The sequence below is a fragment of the Vombatus ursinus genome, unplaced genomic scaffold, assembly GCF_900497805.2.
Source record: "Vombatus ursinus unplaced genomic scaffold, bare-nosed wombat genome assembly UNPS02014932.1, whole genome shotgun sequence".
Lineage (NCBI taxonomy): Eukaryota > Metazoa > Chordata > Mammalia > Diprotodontia > Vombatidae > Vombatus > Vombatus ursinus.
In genome coordinates, this window is record NW_020954710.1 from 4,596,178 (window position 1) to 4,617,738 (window position 21,561).

General features: G+C 46.5%; 1 protein-coding gene across 3 annotated transcripts in view; it reads right to left on the reverse strand.

Moving 5' to 3' along the window:
• The window catches only part of CLCN6 (chloride voltage-gated channel 6), a 33,830-nt gene that overhangs the window by 7,818 nt on the left and 4,451 nt on the right, over nt 1–21,561 (reverse strand). For all 3 annotated transcript variants that reach the window (XM_027843947.1, XM_027843946.1, XM_027843945.1), the window contains exons 3-19: nt 20,147–20,212; nt 19,724–19,789; nt 18,674–18,740; nt 17,430–17,536; nt 16,381–16,507; nt 15,848–15,915; nt 12,841–12,899; nt 11,800–11,932; nt 10,959–11,072; nt 6,044–6,210; nt 5,389–5,515; nt 3,427–3,553; nt 2,977–3,130; nt 2,705–2,864; nt 2,514–2,620; nt 910–1,096; nt 132–289 (exon numbers count right to left, since the gene is read on the reverse strand). In XM_027843947.1, coding sequence (XP_027699748.1) covers nt 132–289; nt 910–1,096; nt 2,514–2,620; nt 2,705–2,864; nt 2,977–3,130; nt 3,427–3,553; nt 5,389–5,515; nt 6,044–6,210; nt 10,959–11,072; nt 11,800–11,932; nt 12,841–12,899; nt 15,848–15,915; nt 16,381–16,507; nt 17,430–17,536; nt 18,674–18,740; nt 19,724–19,789; nt 20,147–20,212 — 1,994 coding nt within the window. The remainder of the gene's footprint in view (nt 1–131; nt 290–909; nt 1,097–2,513; nt 2,621–2,704; nt 2,865–2,976; nt 3,131–3,426; nt 3,554–5,388; nt 5,516–6,043; nt 6,211–10,958; nt 11,073–11,799; nt 11,933–12,840; nt 12,900–15,847; nt 15,916–16,380; nt 16,508–17,429; nt 17,537–18,673; nt 18,741–19,723; nt 19,790–20,146; nt 20,213–21,561) is intronic.

The following is a 21,561-nucleotide window of genomic DNA, read 5'->3' on the forward strand; positions in this document are numbered from 1 at the left end:
AAGACGACTCGTCACTTCATTTACAGCATGAACAGAGATGAAAGCGCCATGAGAACAGAAGAGATGAGCAGTCACGGCGCACGGGGAAGGAAGCTGGCTCCTCAGCCCCCGGAGCGGGCTGGGAATCTCACCTCCTCTCCAGCATCTGCTGCAGGAGGTCCTCCTTCTCCGATGGCTCCTCTGTGGCTATGTGCTCGTCGCACATGTTACGAAGCTCACTTGATGGGTAGGATTTCATGGACTGGCTTCTCTTGCGCTGCTCACCAGCCCGGGTGAGAATGCTAGATTTCTAGGAGAGGGAGAAGAGGCTTACAAGGAGGACAGAGGGCTTTTAGGAATCCAAATGAGGGGAAGGGGGAAGGAGAAGGGAAGGATTATAGACTGTCTCTCTTGGCCAAACTGCTACAGTGAAGCCAACCTCCATGGCCCTAAGCTCTGGATGACAACTCAGCCTTCAAGAGACAGCCCTTTGGTACCACCATAGGAGAAAGGGAACTCTTCCTGTGGTGTTCCGGTAAACATTAGAGGCTTAGAAAATCAACCCTGCAGATATAGAGAGTTGTTCATAGTAGTTAAAATTTAGGAGGAGTAATAAAGGTTGGTTTTATTTACTTTCCTATATGTATACTTTCTGGAGGCAAGGGTATTCCGATCTAATTTTGGGGGTGAAACAGTAATGATTTTGTACTTATTTTCACACTGCTATATGAAGACTGGCATAGAAAGTTTTCTGATCTTCAATGGGAGAAAGATTTCATGTCAATGAAATTACAGATGGTTGAAGAACATAGACATATATAGTGTGTACACAACTTCCAACTCAGAATATAAATAATGACAAAAGTGGTCTGAGGGGCAAGTAACCCCATTTTCCTCTTCCCTTTCTCAACACAAATCTATTTGCCTTACCTTGAATTTTATGTTGTTACTGATCAACTGATTTCCCTTCATGAACTCCTTCTCATTGCCCCGATTCTCCGTCACCACAGGGAATGCATGGTGGACTGTGGTTCGCAGGATGCTGACCAGAGACTGGATGCGAGTATGGGGGTAGACGTACGTCAGGTTGGGCTCCATGATGTCGCTAGCTCTCAGCCTGGGAGGGTGTAGACATCCAGCCTCATTAGAGTGGTTGGATTTCCAAAAGGAGACCCAGCCTTAACAGGACACTGAGCTACTTCCCAGAGACGTGTTAATTTCAACATTCAAGGGGGTCATCTTGCAGATGAGCATGAGCTCTGACTCTTATGTTAAAAATCTCACAGATTTACCATCTCTCCCAGCTCTATTTGTGAATTATCTGCTGGAGCTGTCCTAAAAATAAGTTCACATGCTAGATTACCAGTGTGTTACACAGTTCAGTCTTTTTGCTAGTAATGCAGCATTTTAATAGGCATATGTGGAAATTCTGTAAAATGGATTGGTTTCACTTGTATGCACGTCATGTAATCAAAATTAAAAACCAGTTGCTCTCCTACACACAGAGGCCCCAAATGATGTTTTCCTGAACTTTCCATAATACTTTGACAGGCTTCTGATGACTGAAAACAAATCCCCAAACTCCACCAAGCTGATGACTACTTTCTGTAGCTGAAACATGTTTTGTGCTTAGAAACTAAGTTAGACTATCATCCTGTAAATAACATCTTTAGGCTAAAGTGCTAGTAGTAGGATCTCTCAACCAAAGAAGATGAAGTTTTGTAGTTTTTGGTTCTCACCACATTATTTCCCTCCAAAGAACAGAACAATTCACAGCTCCAGCAGCAGTCTAACACTGTATTTTGTTTCTCCACAGGCCTGGCTACACTGAATTTTATCACTGTTAGCTCTTGGCCAACCTAATGGGCCAAAGATGGTCATTCAAAATTGTCTTCATTTTAATTTCTCTGATAAGAAAGTTTGAACAATTTTTCAGGTTGCTGAATTTCCTCTTTTAAGAGCTGCCTATTTATATTATTTGACCACTTATCTATTGGGGAAGGGATGTTAGTCTTATAAATTTGTGTGAATTCCTCATTGGTTTTACATGTCATTTTTATCAGACATATTTATGGCAAAACATTTTCCCAATCGTTTTCCTTCCCTTTTATTTTAGAAGGATTGCTTTTTGTTGGGCATAAATTTATTACTTTGTATCCTGTAACTTCTGTTTATTGAATATCCTCCTCTTCTCCACAACTAGTATAGTTAAAATCATTCCACCTTATAATTTATTTTTTTGATGTGTCTAAAAGAGCCACCATTTTTAACTAAGGAGACACCAAGTCTGAACAATCATGGTTGGGAAATTTTTAGTGTTGCTACATAAGCCTAATAATGCACTGGACTATCAAAGCTCCTGTGCTATCTTTGTACTTTGGCTTTTTTTACAACTCATTTTTCTAGTCCATTTTCAGTGGGTTCTAAACCCAGAAGTCTTTCCCATATCCCCAAATGTTACTCTATCCCCAGCCCCGTGACCTGAGGTATTTTCTACTCGGAAACTTTGGAATAAGATGGAAGCATTGCCTCACTTGTCCATTTCCACTTCCGTCTCCCACTCGAGAAGCGGCACCCCCCGAAGTCCCACGTGGATGTCGTAAATGCCTTTGTTGAAGAAGTCCCCGGTCCACTTGGCCACCTGCAACACAAAACGAGGATCTGAGAGAATTCAGGCAGAAGGTAAACTGATCCGTTAACCAGGGAGGGGATAGGAGGCATTTACCATCAAGGTGATCATAATGGGAAGCCCGTAAGTGATCTCATTGGTGGACTCTATCAGGATGACGGTAAGGCTGATGGTCATTCGGACTACACCACCCAAGAACGCTGCGGCGCCAATCAAGGCAAAGGTCCCTGAATAGATGTGGCCCAATCCAATGTAGCTAGTAAGGAACGAGGTCAAACATACGAATTAGGATTGCACGGCTGCTAGGTTAGGGGAACAGGGGAAGAAATACACTCTGTAACACGTGCACACATATGCACACAGGGCACCTTTTCAGAACGTTGGCAACTAAGCGTCCAAAAGCAGCTCCACAGAGCAGGGAGGGCACGAAGAGGCCGCTTGGAACCGACATGCCGTAGGTCCAGCACGAGAGTAAGAAGTAGAGGACAAAGAACAAGGCCAGCGTGATGGGGCTGAAAGTCCCTGTAAGACCAAAGAGCAGCCCAGGTCACACAGGTGAGTGCTGACACAACCACCTCACATCATCTCCTCTCACTGCCTCAAGTCCCCACACCCAGAACCTTATCCTGGTGAGTTCCCAAGTGCTGCCATTGCTTAGAATCCCTAGGGGAGGCTCAGCACCATCTTCCCATGGAGTAGCTCAGCTTGGTGTCTCCCATGGAAAAGGCTCTTCAGCCTCGGGTGGGAAGGAACGCTGGGTGGCACTGGACACAGTGGGGCTGGGTGGGGCCAGCAAGGCTCCATCTTTTGGAGCTCACCATCTTGGTGAAAGAGCTGCAGGATGGCAGATTCTTGGGGATTGAAGAAGAGCGTTGCCATGTCATTGTAGGTCTCATTGGGGCAAAAAAAAGTTTTGATGCTTGCATTCACATCTTCTGAAGTAACCTGACAATTGGGAACAAAACAGCTGTTAGATGGCCAGACAACCAAGGTATACTATTAGCCTTCTCACTGGATGCTGTCCGCAGAGAAAGTCAGGCCTGGAAGCTCTGACTACAAATAAAGTGGGCAGCAAAATATGAAGCCAGGTTTCATAAAGCAAGCAATTCCAATGCTGAGTTACAGGGAATGCTTATGAAAATGAGAAAAACAAGCAATAAAAATAACCTAGGCTATCTCTGTACCTATACGCTCACATGGATTGCGCTGACTCAAATATCCAGTTGTTCTGGTGAGTTCATCTTTTGGTGGTCCACAATCAACCCTGTGCCTTAAGGGCCCATCTAAGTCTGGAAGGATGGATGGGACACAGGAGAGACAAAGGGCGTGGACCTGCAGGAGGACAACTTACACATGCAAACGAGGCTGAGGCACGTTCTGGCTCAAAGGAGCTACCTTAGTTTCAGGGAAGAAGCTTCTGCCCTGTTGTCACTCGGAAGAAATGCGGTTTCCGGATTCTCCCGCCCATGCGTCCAGCTTTTGTTTACCTCTTTTGAAAATCCAAGTGAGTGGGTTCCCGGGGCATTCAGACTGCCCTTTAATCAGCTTCCCTTTCCCTCCTCCCAGGAATTAATCCTCTACCTTCAAAATTTCACAACTGAGAGCTCTCTCCCTCCTTCCTCCCTCTCTCTCCCTCATTCTTCCCCTCTCTCCCTCCTCCCTTCTTCCCTCTTTCTCTCTCTCTCTCTCCTTCTTCCCTCTTTCTGTCTCTCTCTCTCCCTCCTTCTTCCCTCAACTTTCCTGGGCTGACTTCACCCCTACAGAACTTTAGTAATGGGAACTTAGCTGTCCTTCCCCTGCTCAGGGGAAGCCTTTGAAATCTGCTCTCTCGGGCGCACTGCTTTTTTTCCATTCTCTATCCCAAGTCCTAAGGTGGAGCACTCACTTGCCCCTAGGGTCCCCAATATTTCCACCCCAACAATCAGTTCCTCCCCGAATGATGTTCTGATGCATTCCAGCTGCTCCCTGGGGATAATCACAGAGCTACATTGAAGGGACTGACAGAAAAAAGGTCCTGAAGGACTCATGTGACTTTCCAGCCAGTTCCAAGGGCTATAAGGGTAGATTGGGAAGGAGAGGGAAGCAGACTGATGACACTGGAGCTAGGACCCTTCACCATTTTCCATTAAGAGGGACACCACCATATACCTACTGACCAAAGATTTGGTTGTTAAACCAGTTTGGCAGAGGATTAAGAACAAAATGTGAGGGAATCTACCTCCTCAGGGATGAGTCTGAGACATCACGAGGTATTTAGAACACCAAAGAGAGGCAATTAGGCTGAACCATGATGAGAGAGATAAGCCCATCACAGGCAGAATTGGGGACCAATCTTTCAGAGTGGAAGTGAGAATACCTCACGCTACAAACATCAAAAGAATGAGGAGGGCAACCTCTGAGAAGAGCCAAACAAATTATAAAAGCTCTGGGGCCCTTGACTGGCCTTGACTTAACAGGCTAAGCAGGGCCTCAAGGGAGAAGCAGAAGAAAGATGCTCACTTGGGCACTACTACAGGTGTGTTTTGGGCTCAGAGGATAGGAATAAAAAGGGGTCTTCAGCATTTTGTTCTCTTCCTTCTAGGATATCCAACCCAATTCACCAGAGTAAGAAAGCAGACTAGAATTCTGGCGGGCACTCTCTAATAAGGGCTGCACCTGGGTGAGGTTACCTGTGAGGGCTCTCTGTGTAAGCCTGAGAGCTCCTCTTAGTTCTAGGCAGAGGCTAGTAGATTCTGCCTGTATGTACGCATAGGGACCTTGTGTCATGAGACAGAGCGTACCTGTGGCTGGAATGAGTCGTTACCACTCTGACTTGCAGAGGATATTTGCCGGCACTCTCCCAAAATCATGGAAGCAACAAACACCACAACCGTAGTCATCAGGGATACCAGCAGGCTTTCCAAGACTCTACGAACAAAACACAAACCAGATCCTGTTTTGAAAAAAGAGCTCTTAAAAAAAAAAAAAAAAGACCTGTCTCTCAGAAAATCTTTCTCTATAAAAACTCCCTCCACCCCACTCCACCCCCTTTAAACAGCATTTGCAACATCCTCCAGTCAAGGCACCTGCTTCCTGTGCGCAGACTGGGGGAAGGGCAGTGGGCAGCTACTCATCAACCGCACACAGCCACAGAGCCTGCTGCCCAGATCTTAGGGATGAGGGGAGAGGCCTTTACCCCCCAGGTCGGCAGAGCGCCACAGAAGGGGGCCCTTTCGGGCAGGACCCAAAGGACATGCTGACTTCCCCTAAGCTCCCAAACCTGGGACTTTGTTCTGCTGTCTGACAGCAAGGATGGCGGCCCTGTGGCTGGCGCTGTCTAGACTGGATTTTCAATTTGGGGCATCGAGGGCACATTCCCAGGAGCTCCCGGCCCTCTCTCCTACAAAGTTAAAAGAGCCACACTGGGCAGGGAGGAGGAGGCAGCAGCTCAGATACCTGACAAGCTTAGGTTTCGGGTGCACGTTTCGCATACGGTACTTTGCAAGCCTCTTGTTCAGACAGTTGAATGTGGCTCCAAGGAGGCCCCCAATGACCCCCATCACGATGAAGAAACCCAAATCCACAGCTGTCCAGAGGTGACATTTTTTATCAGAGTCAGAGCACTGAGAGAAGAAGGGAGAGGGAGAGAGGGAGGGAGAGAAAACGAGCGTGCAGTGAACACAAAGGAGAACAGAACAGAGGAAGACAGCCAAGAGCAGATGCAAGCCACACCCTTCTAACAGAGCCAACGACGAGATGCAAGGAAGTGATGGCCATGCACACCCCCACACCAGACAGGCACCCACCACCACAGGAGCTTCCAGCAGCCCTTGTGGGCCCACCTCTGAGCAGCTGGCCTACCCTTCCCTCCCCAGAGGAAGAGGGACACAGCCACCACCAGCCCGGGCCTGTCCACCAGACCTTCTGCTGAGCTGGGCCCACTAGGTCCAGTGGATGCTGCCATCCTATAGCACCGTGCCACTGCTGCCTCCTCCCCCTCCTCCTGCCTACTGAGGGTCTGGCCAAAACCCAGGAGGAAAGGATTCAAATAAAGTCCTTAAACTGTCTAACTCCCCAGTCTCTCCACAGACCTCCTATCCACTGCTATTCTGCCCAGATTCATTCCTCAATGGTTAACGTACTCCCACCCCATTATACTCTCCCATGCCAGGGATATTGAACCCCCAGCTGCCAAAAGACAAACCTTCTTCCTTATCCCCGCTGTCTACTCCCTTCTCATCCACCTACCACACAATATCTGTCTCCTTCACTCCTGTCTTCCATAATGAGATGGCCCTTCTTGCCAAGGCAAACTCCTCTAAATATACAAGGGATTGCATACCATCCCACCTCCTCTAGCAGACTGCCCCCTCCATCATCCCCATCTCTCCTTCTCTTCAATCTCTCCCTGTCTGCTGGCTGCTTCTCTGCTGCCTACAAACATATCCACATCTCCCCAGCCTTGAAAATCCTCACCTGGTCCAACCATCCTCACTAGCTTTCATTCCCTCTTTCTGCTCCCTTTCGTGGCTATGCTCCTCGAGAAGGCTGTCTGCGATAGGGGCCCCCCACCTCCTCTCCCTCTCTTCTTAACTCTCTGCAGTCTGGCTTCTGACACCATCACTCAACAGAAACTGTTCTGTCCAAAGTGACCAGAGATCTCTTAAATGGCCAAATCCCCTCTTCTCCGTCCTCCCCCTTCTGCCCTCTCTGCAACCTCTGACACAGTGGATCACGCTTTCCTCCTTGATAACTCTCTTCTCTCTGGGTTTTCAGGAAACCCCTCTCTCCTGGACCACTTCTCAGTCTCCTAGATCATGCCCTGCTACTCATGGGTGCCCCTTAGAGCTCTATACTGGGCCCTCTTCTCTCCTCCCTCTATCCTACTTCACTTGGTCTTCTCATCATGGATTTAATGACCATCTTTATGTTATGATTCTCAAATCTACTTATCTAGCCCTCAGCTCTCTGCTGACCTTTAGTCTCCCATCTCTCACTGCTTAGTGGACATCTTGAAGCGGATATCCCATAGACAGCATAAGTTCAACATGTCCAAAACTGAACTCATGACCTTTCCCCCCACATCTTCCTAACCCTCTCCTCTTCCACGTTTACCTGTGACTGTGGAGGGCACCACCATCCTCCCAGGCTCTCAGGCTCATAACCTGGGGTCACCCTTGACTCCTCACTCTCTCTCATCCCCTATACCAATCTGTTGTCAAGCCTGTCAATTTTACCTTTGTACATCTTTCCCATAGGGCCCCATCTCTCTTCTGACATCACCCCTATCACCCGGACCATTAGCAATCTACTGGGTGGTCTGCCTGCCACAAGTCTCTCTCCACTCCAGTCCAGCCAAGAGCAGTACTGACCATGTCACACACCGCCCCCCACGCCACCCATCCCACCCCTTCCAACTCAACCAACTGCGGTGGTTCCCTGTCACCTCCAGGACAAAAGAGAGAAAACTGTCTGGTGTCCAAAGCCATTTATAATCAATCTGCTGCCCACCCTTCCAGACTCCTTAGTCCCATGCTCTTGGTCTCCCTGCTACTCCTTGCACGAGACCCTCCGCCTCCAGATTCAGTGCCTTCTCCTTGGCTATCCCCCAGGCCTGGAAGGCTCTCCTCCTCTCCTCCTCCTCCTGGCTTCCCTGCCTTCCTTCAAGTCCTCCCTTCCACAGGAAGTCTTTTCTGATCCGCCTTCATTCTCCTGCCTTCTCTCTGCCGATTATTTACAATTTATCTTGTACGCGGCCTGTCGTACACAGTTGTTTGCGTGTTGTCTCCTGACTGGGCTGGGAGCTCCTTAGGGGCAGGGACCATATTTCACCTTTTTCTGTAACCCCAGCACTTAGCACAGTGCCTGGCATACAGCAGGCGCTGAATAACTGTTTAATGACTGCCTGCCTGGGGGAAGGGGAATGCTTCTTGCTCCCCAATGCTACTTCCAGACTCTCTACCCTACCATGATCACTGAGTAACATATCCTCCTTGGAAGTTCATTTAATCAAAAATTATCACCCAATATAGACACTGGTGACCATTACCTACTGACACTCAGGACAGTCTCTCTCTCTCTTTCTTTTCACTCCCAATGAATCTAGTGCCTAATTTAGACTCTCTCAACTCTTGCCTTCATAGCAGGGGACTTCAACATACATACTGATGTCCCCTCCAGTAACAAAATTTCCCAGTTCCTCAGTCTACTCAGCCCTCCACTTGACTTCAGCCAAACAGAGAGAACCTTGATGCTGCCATCACCCACCAGCATCCCATTTCCATGTTCTTGTGCTCTACTTTTCCTTTCTTTGGTCAGTCTACCTTTCCCGCTCCCTTGCAACTCCTACCTCAGTCAATCCTAATTATCTGTGACCTCAAATCCCTCTGTCCCTCCATTCTTTCTGAGGCTACACTCTCCTCCTCAGTTTCTATCCTCTGGGGAAACAGTTCAAACTCTCCCCACGTGTCCACTGTTGAATCTCTCACCACTTTGTCTTGCTGCTGATCGTACCTTGCCAACCTCCTACCATTAGCTTCCTTTGTACGTATTCAAAGGGGCTGTTGAACGGAGCCATGGGAAACCATGAAAACTATGCTGATTAGGTCCACTAAAAACGTCTATTAATGTCAAATCAGCCCTCGCTGTAGCAATCCATCAATTCTCCCTAACTGCTATCCCGCCCTCTGGCTGTTCTACACTTTCTCCTCCCTCCTCAAGCCTTCTGCAATCCATTCCCTCACCAACCCTCTAAGCTCAGGACTTTGAAGCTGTACATCACCAAGAGCTCTTTCCTTCCATCTCACATAACCCAGCTATCTTCCCCCACCACGTCTTCCTTCACTCTAGTCCAAGATGAAGAGGTGGTCCTTGCTTGTCAAGGCCAACTCTTCTATGCACACCCTCCACTTGCTTCCAAACCCTCTGAAATACAACTTCTGATCTCATCATTCCATTGAAACTGCCCTTTCCCAAGTTCCCAATGATCTCTCAATCACCAAATGTAATGGCCTTTTCGCAATCCTCCTCTTTCTTGAATCTCTGCACCATGTGCCTCTGTTCATTGCCTTCTCTTCTTAGACACCCTTTCCTCTCTCTGCTTTCATGACACTGCACCTTCCTGGCTCTCCTCCTCCCTGTCTGACCCCTCCTCCTCGGTTCCTTTGCTGAGTCTTCACTGACATCACTCCCACTAACTGTGGGCATTCCCCAGGGTTCTATCCTGGGCCCTCTTCTCTACACTATCTCACGTGGTCATCTCATCAGCTCCCAATCGTTCAATTATGAGCTCGAGGTAGATGATTCCTAGAATTCAATATCTGGCCTGAGTCTCTCCCCTAAGCTCCAGTCCCACATGACCAAGTACCAAGTGGACATCACGTAGGCTTCTCAAACTTGGCACATTCAAAACAAAACTCGTTACCTGTTCCCCAAACTCTCTGCTCCTCTGAATCCCGCCATTAATGTTTCAGTCACCCAGACTCACAGTTTCAGTGTCATTTACCCCCACACTCATTTGGTCCCTAAGTCATCTTTTTGCCTTCACAAGTTCTCTGGGGTATGTCCTCTCCCCCCACCCCCACAGCCACCTCCCAAGTTCAGGCCCTCATCACCTTTCATCTGGACCGTGACAACGATCTTCTACTTCATCCCCTTGTCTCTATCTCTTCCCTCCAATCCACCCTCTATTCAGCTGACAAAGGGACTTTTCTAAAGCATAGGTCTGACCACGTTACCCCTCTGTGGCTCCTGATTACCTCTGGTATCAACTAGAAAGCCCTCTGTTTAGCACATAAAGCTCTTTGCCAGCTGGCTCCTTCCAACTGTCCTCCCTTCCACATACTCTATGACCTAGCCTACTTATGACCTACTTGTTGCTGCTCCGGCACAACACCTGGCCCCTCTCCTCTCTATGCCTTTGTACCTGCTGCCTCCCAAGCCTGGACGGCTCATTTTCCTCGTCCCCACCTCCTAGGATCCCTGGCTGCCTTCAGACTCTGCTCAAATCCCACCTTTCCTAGGCCTTTCCCAGTTCCCCTGGTGGTAAAGCCTTCCTCTCTAAGACTGCTTTCCATGTAATCGGCATGAATCTTGAATGTAATGATTTCTCTACAAGTTGTCACCCCCATTAGAACGGAAACTCCCTGAGGGCAGGGCCCACTTCTGCCCTTTGTACCCCATGTTTAGCACACAGTAAGTACTTATTAAATGATGCTGACTGGCTAGGAAGAAAGAAGACTTGGATCCACTGGTCCAAAGGGCAGAGCTAGGGCTCTCTGATGGTCTTTGTGACGGCTGCTCTTTGGCACATTCATTAAGACTGATTTTCAGGGAACGAGGATGAAAGGTTGGTGGTTGGGACGACACTAACCTTGAACTCCCCAAAATTCAGCAACCCAGGGAGCTGGAAGGAACCCCAACTTCCAAACTGGATTCCAGAGCGAAAGAAGTTCAGGGTGAATGTGGCAGACATGGAACAAAAGAGCTAAAGAGAAAAGAGAAAAGAAAGGAGAACTGAGAAGTGACAAGCTTTGCCTTTCTGCGTGACATTTCCTCCCAGAAGTCAGGCAATGAAGGAGAAGTAGAATTTGTGGTACACGCTACATTCAGCACAGCTGGGTCACCTATGACAACCCCAAAATCAGGGGCTAGGAATAGAAGAGTGCTAATGGACAAAGCCCCGAGTTCTAGCTGTGCAGAGATGACTGTTTACTGGGTACCCAGCAGAAGGTACCTTCCCCAGACCCGGGGGCACCTGAAGTCCCCTCCAGGCCTAAGAGTCTATGGTCCTGAACAGGAGACAAACTTACCGGCGATGCAGTAGCTGCATTTACGAGGGTCTAGCTCATATCTAACCTATCTAACTTACAGGGTTGTTGGGAGAACAAAATAAGAGAAGAGACTTCCGTAAAGTGCTTTGAAATGACATTTTGCAGGCCGATGCCTGAGGCTGTGAGTACCTATGCCAAGGGCAGAAGCTTGTCCCTGACTCCCTCTCAATCATCTCCTCTAGTCTCCCTGGAGCTCCAGGGGTCAAGTACAGAACAAGAAGCGGGGAATTCAACTCCTTGTAACAACCACATTCCTGCCAGGAAGGGGTTTCTGTTTTAAACTCAAACCCAGGAGGTCAAGTAAGTACTCTCTTGGCTGGTAAGGCCTCCAGCCTTGCAGTCAGTTCACACAGTATCGCACATTTCAAAGCCACTTTTTACCACTTTCCAAGTGAGTCCCTGGTTCCAGAAGGATGACCCCTCCTCCAAGCTGAAGAGGGTGCCCCCAATGGGGGCCCCAAAAGCTGCGGCAACACCCGCAGCTGCACCTGCTGACACGAAATCTCGCTTGTCTCTAAGTGGGAGAGGAAAGGAAAAAATGTAATGCCTTGAGATCGCTCAGCACATGAAAGCCAATGTCACATCACATTCCCCTAAGCTAACATGAGGGTGATTTTATCTCACACTTGAGTAGGCAAGTAGGGATCCTGAGGTGGGGATTCCTATGCATGTAATACTGCCTGAAGGTAAGGGTTCCTGGCACACAGGTGGCTTTCTACCCATCTGGAAGCTCCCTTCTCATAGAAGAGCTCCCTAGCAGAGCAAAATCATTCTACGAACCTAAAAGTTCAAGTCATTTCTCATCAACTGAAACCTCAAGGGACATATTAGAGATGTTCTGTAATCAAAAGCCCAACCACTTTCTCACATCTGCCTTTCCAAAAACCTCTGCATCAATCTTCACTAATGCAGATGTCAAAACCCTGGCTATTTCCAGAGAAAGAGCTGAATAAATGAACACTAAGGATGGAGAGAACAAAGATACATCTCTGGACCATCAGAAAGACTCTATGTGTTTGTGTGTGACAATTATCTACAGCAGAGGTGTTGAACATGGTAATGCCTGCAACACGAACCCAATTAAAATGTTCTTTGGAAATATTTAACCAAATAAATATACAATAAAACATACACAAAAATATGCAATAAAACAAAATAAATAGACAATAAAAAATAAAACACACTACATTTTAGAATGAAGTCAATAGGCAGTCTGTAGGGATCCTACTGCACTGTCTGGTGGTCCCCATTTCTGTCTGAGTTTGACCCTCCCCTCATCTATAGTGTATCTTAAATTCTGGATCATTTTTCTCCCCTGCTGCCCTCCATGCTTCTCAGCCTGATACCATGTCATTAATTTAAGCATTCTGTTTCCTGTCTCTGGAAGAGCTATTTAGAAGGTAATTCCCACTCCCTTCATACCTGTCACTTCGAAAATAGGGGAAGTTAAACTGGATTTTCCGCAAAGAGATGCTCTGGAACTGAAAACAGGAGAAAACAAATTTAGAGTGGGGAATTCAAGGGCCTAAAGATATATATTGCAGCCAAATGCCCCAGGAATCACTCTCACACTCAATCTCTTTTCCTATGTACAACTATACAGGATGCAGTAAGAATAAATTGCAAGTAACCTGGTGAAAAGAAAGCATTTGCTTTAGGAGGCATTAGAGGCAGTGCCCTGACTTCTGGAGATATCTGCCCTGAGGGGTCAGGGACCACATGGTGCTCATTTTTGTATTTCCCTTTCCTAAGCGGCTCAGTTCATTGCTGGTGAATAGATTAATTTTCCTTGTGGTCGGAGGCGTAGGAGATTAATAGCTGGGCCGTCAAACAATCAACTCCACTATGCTGTGGGGAAGAATTCAAAACAGCTGCCCCAAGACAGAAGCAGGTCCTCTTAGGGGATCTGGCTGCCAGGAGGCCACATTTTTCACTCTGTTCATCAAACTGTTCTGCTGTCCTCCGATCCCAGAACTAAGTCCCTTTGTTCCCTTTTAGCTCATTAACAGGATGGATCTGACTGGTGGTGGCTCTTTCCTGAGCTGCTGAGATAGCAGTTTACCAAAGAATACACTCTAAGGGAAAGAAGTCCTTTACTCCCACTGTCCTCAGGGAGTCAGAGCGCCCACCTCTCATCAATACTTGAATTAGTCTAGAAATTATGGCTTAAAACAATTGGAGGTTTCTCAAACCAGGCTAATTCCGAGATAACTCCCGTCCTAAAAAAAAAAAAACCCTAAATCAATAATTCCCATCTGCTGTGCAGTCCTAGCTCCAGCACTGAGTTTAACATCATAAGGTTCCATGAAACCAAGATGAAACTAAAATCTGCCCCCCCACAAGGCGCTTAGCCCTGACTCGAAGGAATGCTGAATTCGCTCTCACCTAACGGGACTGAGCCTCACATGCCACATGTTCTCAGGTTTTGAAACTTAGCAAGACTTCTTGGTCCAAGTGACCCACTGTTCTGAGAGAGAGGAAAGCTTCTAACTTCAGTGTCTTTTCAATCTCACTTAATGTTCCGGAACAATAAACCCATCTTACTCAACCCAGGCTGATGCCAGGAAATTCACACTCTGTGGGAAAGTGTCCATAGAATTTTCCAAACCAATCAGGGATGATGAATTTCTTTCCCTTTTCTGGGAAGTGCAATGTGAACGTACACATCTGAAATCCTTCCCATTACCTCCTGGATTCTCTCTTCTGTTCTGTCTCTGATAAACAGGGAGCCCTCCCCACCGAGGACGACTCACTACTTGTGTCCTCTTCTCTTTTCTTCTGGGATTTTGCCCTTCTATCATCTCTGATCCTTTCCTAACCTTCAGTCTCTGTCTACCTTCCAAGACGCCTACAGATATGCCTGAGTTTCCTCTACTCTCCCTTCTCTTCCCCCTTTCACAGACTCCCAGAAGAAAGCACTCTATATCCACTGTCTCCATTTCTCCATCTCACTCACTTCTCCATCCTCTACGGCCTGCCTTTCAACCTTACCACTCAACAGATACTGATCTCTCCAATGTTACCAAGGATCTTTCTTATTACTGAATCTGAGGGTCTTTTCTCAGCCCTCATTCTTGTTGACTTCTCTGCAGCACCTGATGCTACTGACTACCCCTCCCAGATACTCTTCCCTCTATGAGTTTTTGAGATGCTACTTTCTCCTGAGTTTCCTACCCATCTGGCCCCTAACCAAGGGTATCCACCAAGGATGCCTATCCATCTTCTTTTCTCTCTCCACAACTTAACGTCTCAGTAATTTCATCAGTTCCACCTATTGAACTATCCCCGTTGAGATGGCTTCCAGATCTACAGATCAAGAGCCATCCCTCCACTGAGTTCCACTGCTCCACCCCCAATGCCTGTTGGACGGCTCCAAATGACTGTCCCCCAGGTAGCTGAACAAACTTCCCTCCTTCACCCAGGGAGGCAGCCCTTGAGTTGTCCCTGCCTCTCCTTCACTACCCCTCACTGCCCATGCCCAATCACTTTCCACATCTGGTTGATCCTTCACCCATAACATCCATCTCCCTGGACTCTTACATCCACCACCACCTTTTGGATGCCTACCACCACGCACCCAGTTAATTGCAGGAGCCTCCTAATTGGATTGACAGCATCCAACCTCTCCCCTTTCTAATCTAGTCTTCAAATGGCTGCCAAAACAATCTCCCTAAAGAACAAGGCTGGCCATGTCACTTGCCTGTTCAAAACCTTCAGGGGTTCCCTTGTCTCTAGAATAAAATACAGACTCCACATATTGGCATTCAACACCTTTCATAAGCTGCCTCTGGCCTTCTTCTCCAGGCTTAATTCAAGTTATTCCCCATCACACCAAAGCAGGAAGTCGCCAAGCTCAGCATTCCATTTCCTGACTCCACACGCTTGCAGGGATTTGTCCCTATCCCCAGGTCTAGAACATCCTAGAATTCCCAGTCTCCTTCCCAGCTTAGCTCCTCTGCCACCTTCCTTTCCTGATGCCATGGTTTTTAGTGTTCTCTCTCTCTTTCCCTCCCTCCCTCTTTCTTCCTCTACCTTCCTCTCTTTCCTCTCTTCCTCTTTTCCCTTTTCTCTCCTCTCCCTCTTTCCCTTCTTCCTCTCTCCTCTCTTCCTCTTCTCCCCTCTCCTCTCCCTCTCTTTCTCTCCTTCCCTCCCTTCCCTCTTCTCCTTTCTCCCCCTTCTTTTCCCTCTATCTTTCTCCCCTCAAATTGTCCCTAGATGCTTTTCACTTTACAAGCTGTATGCCCCAGTAGAATATAAGCTCCTTTCCAAGGCTAGAGATGGCTTCTAGTTTTCTGCCTATTCTTAATGAGCCCTTAATAAATGATTGTTCAATTGGATTAAGGCTGGGTCCCACCTGTCCTTCCAGTTTGATTTCACAAGACTCCCTCACAAATTATGACAAAAGGCTCTTGGGAAAATCATTACTTACTTGAGGGAGTCCAGCCCCCACAACTGCACCACTGTGGATCATTGGACCCTCCTTCCCTACAAAGAGTCCTAAGAATAAGTTTAAAAAAATGGGAAAATTATTAAGAGATTGAAGGAAGCAGTGCCATGAGAAACAGTTAACAGTGACCACTATAAGGCTTTATAAAGGGAACTGTGAAATGATTCACAAAAAGTGCTACTTAAAGCCACACTGTGGGGTTCTGGAGGAAATCTCCATTATGCCACAAATACTTGAAGCTGCCCTGAAAATGAACCCTACCAAACAGGAGGACAGTCAGCTACTTAAAATACCGATGGGACACTCAAGAACTCTCAATATGGTTTATCTACAGTAACATCATGCCATCAGAATGAATCATAGTAAAATCTGTGGATTTGCATCAGTGAAACTCTCTGGATCTAAGTCTATTGTTATATATATATATATACACACACATGTTTAACAATTACCATCTTGTTCTTCTCTCTGACACTTCAAGGATAAGACAAAAACAACAAAAAAACTCTCCTCACCTCCAGCCACGCTGAAAAGCACTCCCAAAACCTTGCATGCCAGGGTTCGGAGACGGACGATGCCCGGCACTTTCACACCATTCAGGTAGCATTTGATCTCTGGAATCCCAGAACCGGCTGCCACTGGCTGCCAAGACAATGGGAGCGCACATCATGCATTGAAATTCGATTACCTGTCAGGCTACTGAATATGATGATGCCACAGTATGAGGGACAGTAAGAGCAGTTCACATCTGTGCAGAGGTTTCAGGTTAGCAAAGTGCTTCCCTCTATGATCTCACCAAAGCTGGGAGATCCAGAAAGCTTGAATGATGTACAGGTTATTAGACCAACCCCTCCTCCCTCTCCAGGCTCCCTCCTGACTCTCTCCGGACCTTTTCTCCCTCACCACAGAAGGCTCCTCACCTTGGAAATACACTTGGCCCCTGCAGTCCCTTCCTCAGATTGGATGGTTCCTCTCAGAAACTCCATTTTAAGGGGTGGGGGGCACCCTACCCAGGCCAGCCAAGTCTTCATTTTTCTCCAGGATCCAATTTTGACTCTCCAGACTTTCTTTACTCCTCTCCTCCAGTCCCCTCCCAATTTGTCAGTTTCCTTCCACAGTCTGCCTTCCCCTATTAGAAGCTAAACTCCTTGAGGGCAGGGATTTTCTTTCGGCTTGTCTTCCTAATCCCAGCACTAAACCTGGTACCAGGAATATAGTAAGTGCTTAATAAATGCTTAGTGCCATCAGCCTTTTAAACAAAGGTTCACCTCACCTCCAAGTCAACTCATAAAGCTGCAGAGGAAATTCCCTCACTTCCCACCTGCAGCTCAGCTAAGGTTCCACTCTCCAGATACCCCAGTGTCCTCTCCTCAGCCCCCTTTCCAACTTCCTTTTGCGTGCAGTCTTTTCCCGTTAGACAGTAAGGTCCCTGAGGGCAGGGACTGTCTTTTCCTTATTTGTATCCCCATCAATAAGCACAGTGCAGGCACTTAATAAATGTTTATGGAATTTGACTGAAAAATGCCCCCCGATGAAAGCTCCCACAAGCAAGGCACCTTCTTACCTCGATCAGGACAAGCAGACTGGCTAAGAAGACAAACGTCAGGTTAAAGCCCAGAAGCTCAAGGAGGGAGAGGGCAAGGCATCCCTTCTTACTGCATTCCTCCACCGCTTTTGGTCTGTGTCAAGGAAGCTCTCACTACCCACTGGGGGCATGCCTGCACACAGCGGCCGCAGGGCCTCCCACTCCCCCTCCGGCTCACCCCTGATGGCGAAGGCGTTTGATGCTCACCAGATCTGAGATAACGTATTAAATTAGGAAGCCTCTCAGCTCTTTACAGGCGGCTTTCCGACCCAGGTAGGGCCGTGACAATGTATTTCAGGGGCAGATAAGAACAAAAAGACTAAGCTAACACAAATCAATGTTTTCGACTTCCTGATCATGATTAAGAAGCAGAACTCATGCCAAACAGGGCCGTGGCTCGTCTACAAAGGTGATACTGCTGAACAACAGGCACTCGAAGAGGTTTTGTTTTTTAAGAGGGGCACAGAAAGCCCTCCAAGGAGGGGAGAGCCAAAGACAGCCACAGGACAGAGTGAAGATTTGTAAAGAGAATCTGTCATCTGCACCAGGCCCCAAACTGGGTCTTTGAGCCTGAGGCCACGGACTGCCTTAGGAATAAAAGCTGATAAAAGGCACCTCCGATCGCCAATCACAAAACCTATTTTGTGGACCTGTTATAGGATGGCTCAATTATCATTTAAGAAACTCATGCTTCCAATTCCAAAGGATCCATGATGAAAAAAGCTATTCCCCTTCAGAGAAAAAAAATGGATGGGCTTGGAGTACAGCAGACTCTTTTGACTTCTTCTATTTTTCTTGTTTGGGGGTGTGTGTGTGTGTGTGTTGCAACATGGCTAATAGGGAAATATGTTCTGTACAACTTCATATGTATAGATGACACCATACTGCCAGCCTTCTCAAGGGGAGGGACAGGAGGAAGGGAGAGAATTTGGAACTCAGTTTTAAAAAAGGAATGTTAAAAACTTTTGAAGATGTAATTGGGAAATATTTAATAAAATAAATAAAAATATATTTTTAAAAAAGAAGAAAAAACTTGTTCTTGCTTTCAAAGCTTTACATCCCCAGACAACCTTCAAGTACCACTGTGCTCTTACTGATCTTCCTCTTGTCCTGGGAAGCATGCTGAGAGACTGATTTGGGGCACACATCTAAAAACCATAGGCTAATAAACAGCACCATGAAATTTGAAAGTCCAGTAAAATCAGAAATCATGAAAAGGATACAAGTCTGTACAACTCGAAACTTGAGCTGGGTGAAGAGTTGTACAAAGAAGTCCACAAAGAGGCCCACCTGTCAATAACAAGGGAAGCATTCAATCATCTTCTTCCTCTCGTGGTCAAGAGGAAAAAGCCCTCGATTTGGAGGAAGAGGACCTAAGTTCAAATCCTACCGTGTGATCTGGGTGAGTCAGGTGACGTCTCTGGGCCTAGTTACAATATTTGCTCTGTGTATGTGTGTGTGTGACTGACAATCCTCTTCAGGGTTAATGATGGTAAGCCATCAGTTACAGTTGTAGTTATTCCTACCAGGAATAATGTGGGCTCCTGTTTCACCACTGTTTTTCAGCATGGGATACCCCTGGGAGCTCCCTGAGGATAGCTAGGAAACACGGCCATCCATCCTCACCCATAATCCTCTACCACCCAGGCAGTAAACGAGCAGTCTGTGAGCTGGGGCATGGAATTCCAAGTTCTCTTCTCTGCTCCCTGGTCTTCCACCCCACCAGCTTTTGACTGTGCCTCTCCTTCTGGCGTATCTACTCTCCTCTAGTTCTATATGTATGTCTCTGACCTTCCTGACTAGACCACAGACACTCTAAGGTAAGAATGAGATCTTGCTTATTTCTGCATCATCAACAGCACTCAAATGTTGGTGAATGATGACTTTTGTCAATAATCCTTGAAATTAAAAGGACTCCACTCACAGAATCATCTTGGCCAAGATGAAAAATAATTAGAACCAAATGGCCATAATTCTGCAGTAAGAAGGATGAGAACTAGAACACCTCAATCCCTCCTAGATCCTGATACTGCTCTCATAATGCCATTATTCCCCAGCCAACAAGCATTTAGGAAATGCTATAATGTTCGAGGCACAGCTGAGCAGGGCAGGTCTCTGAGTAGTACAACATTTTAGGCAGATAACTCCATCCATTTCAGAAAGCACAGGGACTACAAAACCCACAACCGGGGACAGGCTATCACTGTGCCTTAGCTCACTGGTTCGAGGCTAACTCTCCCACTTAAGCTCACTCCTGTGTCCAATTTTCTTACCAGGCCAGTGGAGACTCCAATAGCAAACACCATCATCCATTTCACCACCTCATACCTTCGACCTTTCTGTGTAGAGAAAAAAAGTGCCTCATTTAAAAAAAACAAAACCACAATTATACTGACAAAAAGATGAGAGAAACAAATATCCAAACATCAATGATTTTAGATGAATTTCCATCTGGACAGCAAGTATGGAAAGAAAAGATGATGGACGTACTAGGATCACTTATTAAGGCTCTGGACCAGGTAGGTATGAATGTGAGAGAAGGCCCTAGTTAGCAAGATGAAGATCTGGTAAGACCTGTAATACCTCAAGATGGGTTGGGGGGAACATAGCAAAGCAAAGGGGAATACTTACAACAGAAAGAGGAAGTACCCGAAGGCCTTTGAAAATCCCTGACAAATCAAGGAATCGCACCCTACCTTATTATCCATGCTTTCCAGCACTTCCAGGTAGGGGTCATTGATACAACGGTCATAGTCCAAACTCTGAAAGAATGACACGTGAGGAAAATATTACAGCCAGGTCTAAACATTACAGGAAGAAGTCACGATGCCTGGAAAGGAACTTCTAGAGAATTCTGGGTTAGCATTGTACAATTCAGAAGAAAATTTTAAATTGGCCTTTTAACATTTTTGCAAAATCTTAAAACTTCCTTCTCTTCTTTGTGGGGATGGGAGACTGAGGGCACTGAATGTGGCAATTATGGTCATATTCAGTTAATGTATTGGCTAGTTTTGCTGAGTTCTTTTTCCTCCTTTCTTTTTTTTAGCTTTTATTACAAGAAAGTGCTCACTTGGTAAGAGAGGAGGAAGACATTTATTTGTAAATGAAGATGACATAAAACCAAAAGATGTCAATAACTTTTTTTTAAAATGAATTAGTTGGTACCCTCAATTAACCAGTTTTCTTCTGTAGTCAGGTTTTAGGGAAGAAAATAAACAGGAAGATGTCAAGCCAGTCAGTCAGCCAGCACTTATTAAGTGATTACCATGTGTACTGAGGTAGCTGGGTGGCTGGAGTCCAACCTGGCCTCAGACTCTTACTAGCTGGGTGACCCTGGGCAAATCATGGAATGTTTGTTTGCCTTAAACCACTGGAGAAGGAAATGGCAAACCACTCCAGCATCTTTGCCAAGAAAACTCTGTGGGCAGCACTGGACATGACGGTCTATGGGGTCAGGCAGAGCTGGACATTACTGAACAACTGAACGACAATCACTGTTGTCAGGCACTATGCTACTAAGTGTTGGGGATACAAAGGAAGGAAAAAATGTGGTCCGGGCCCTCAGGGAGCTCACTGCCAACCAGGGGAGACAACATGCAAACTCTGGATGGCTACTTTGTAAACAGAGCATTAACTGCTCAGGGAAAGCACAACGAGGGGCTGGGAGGCTGGAAAGGCCTCCTGCCAAGGGTGGCAAACTCAGAGAAAGTATTTATTTTTTAAAATAAACAAAATTAAAACTTCGAGGGCACTTCCTGGAAGGAGGCTTGATTCAGTCCAATCTCCAATATCCTCTAAAATACTGTACGTGAGAAACAATGCTGAAAACAATAGCTCTGAGGCTCTGCAAGATGGTCAAAGAAAGATTTAATAATATTTAGCATATTCTACTTCCTAAGCCAGAAAAATGACTATGCATTTTAGAAATGTGTTCATAAAAGCTAAACATAACAACAATCAAAAATTCTACTTGACCCTTAATGGGAGAATACAAAAAAAAAACAAACCTCAGGTAACTGAATTTAACTGGGTTCAACAGAAAGCTAGAAACTTAAGGGGTAAGACAGAAAACATCAAAAGTTACAAAAACACACAAATGGACACATATGGC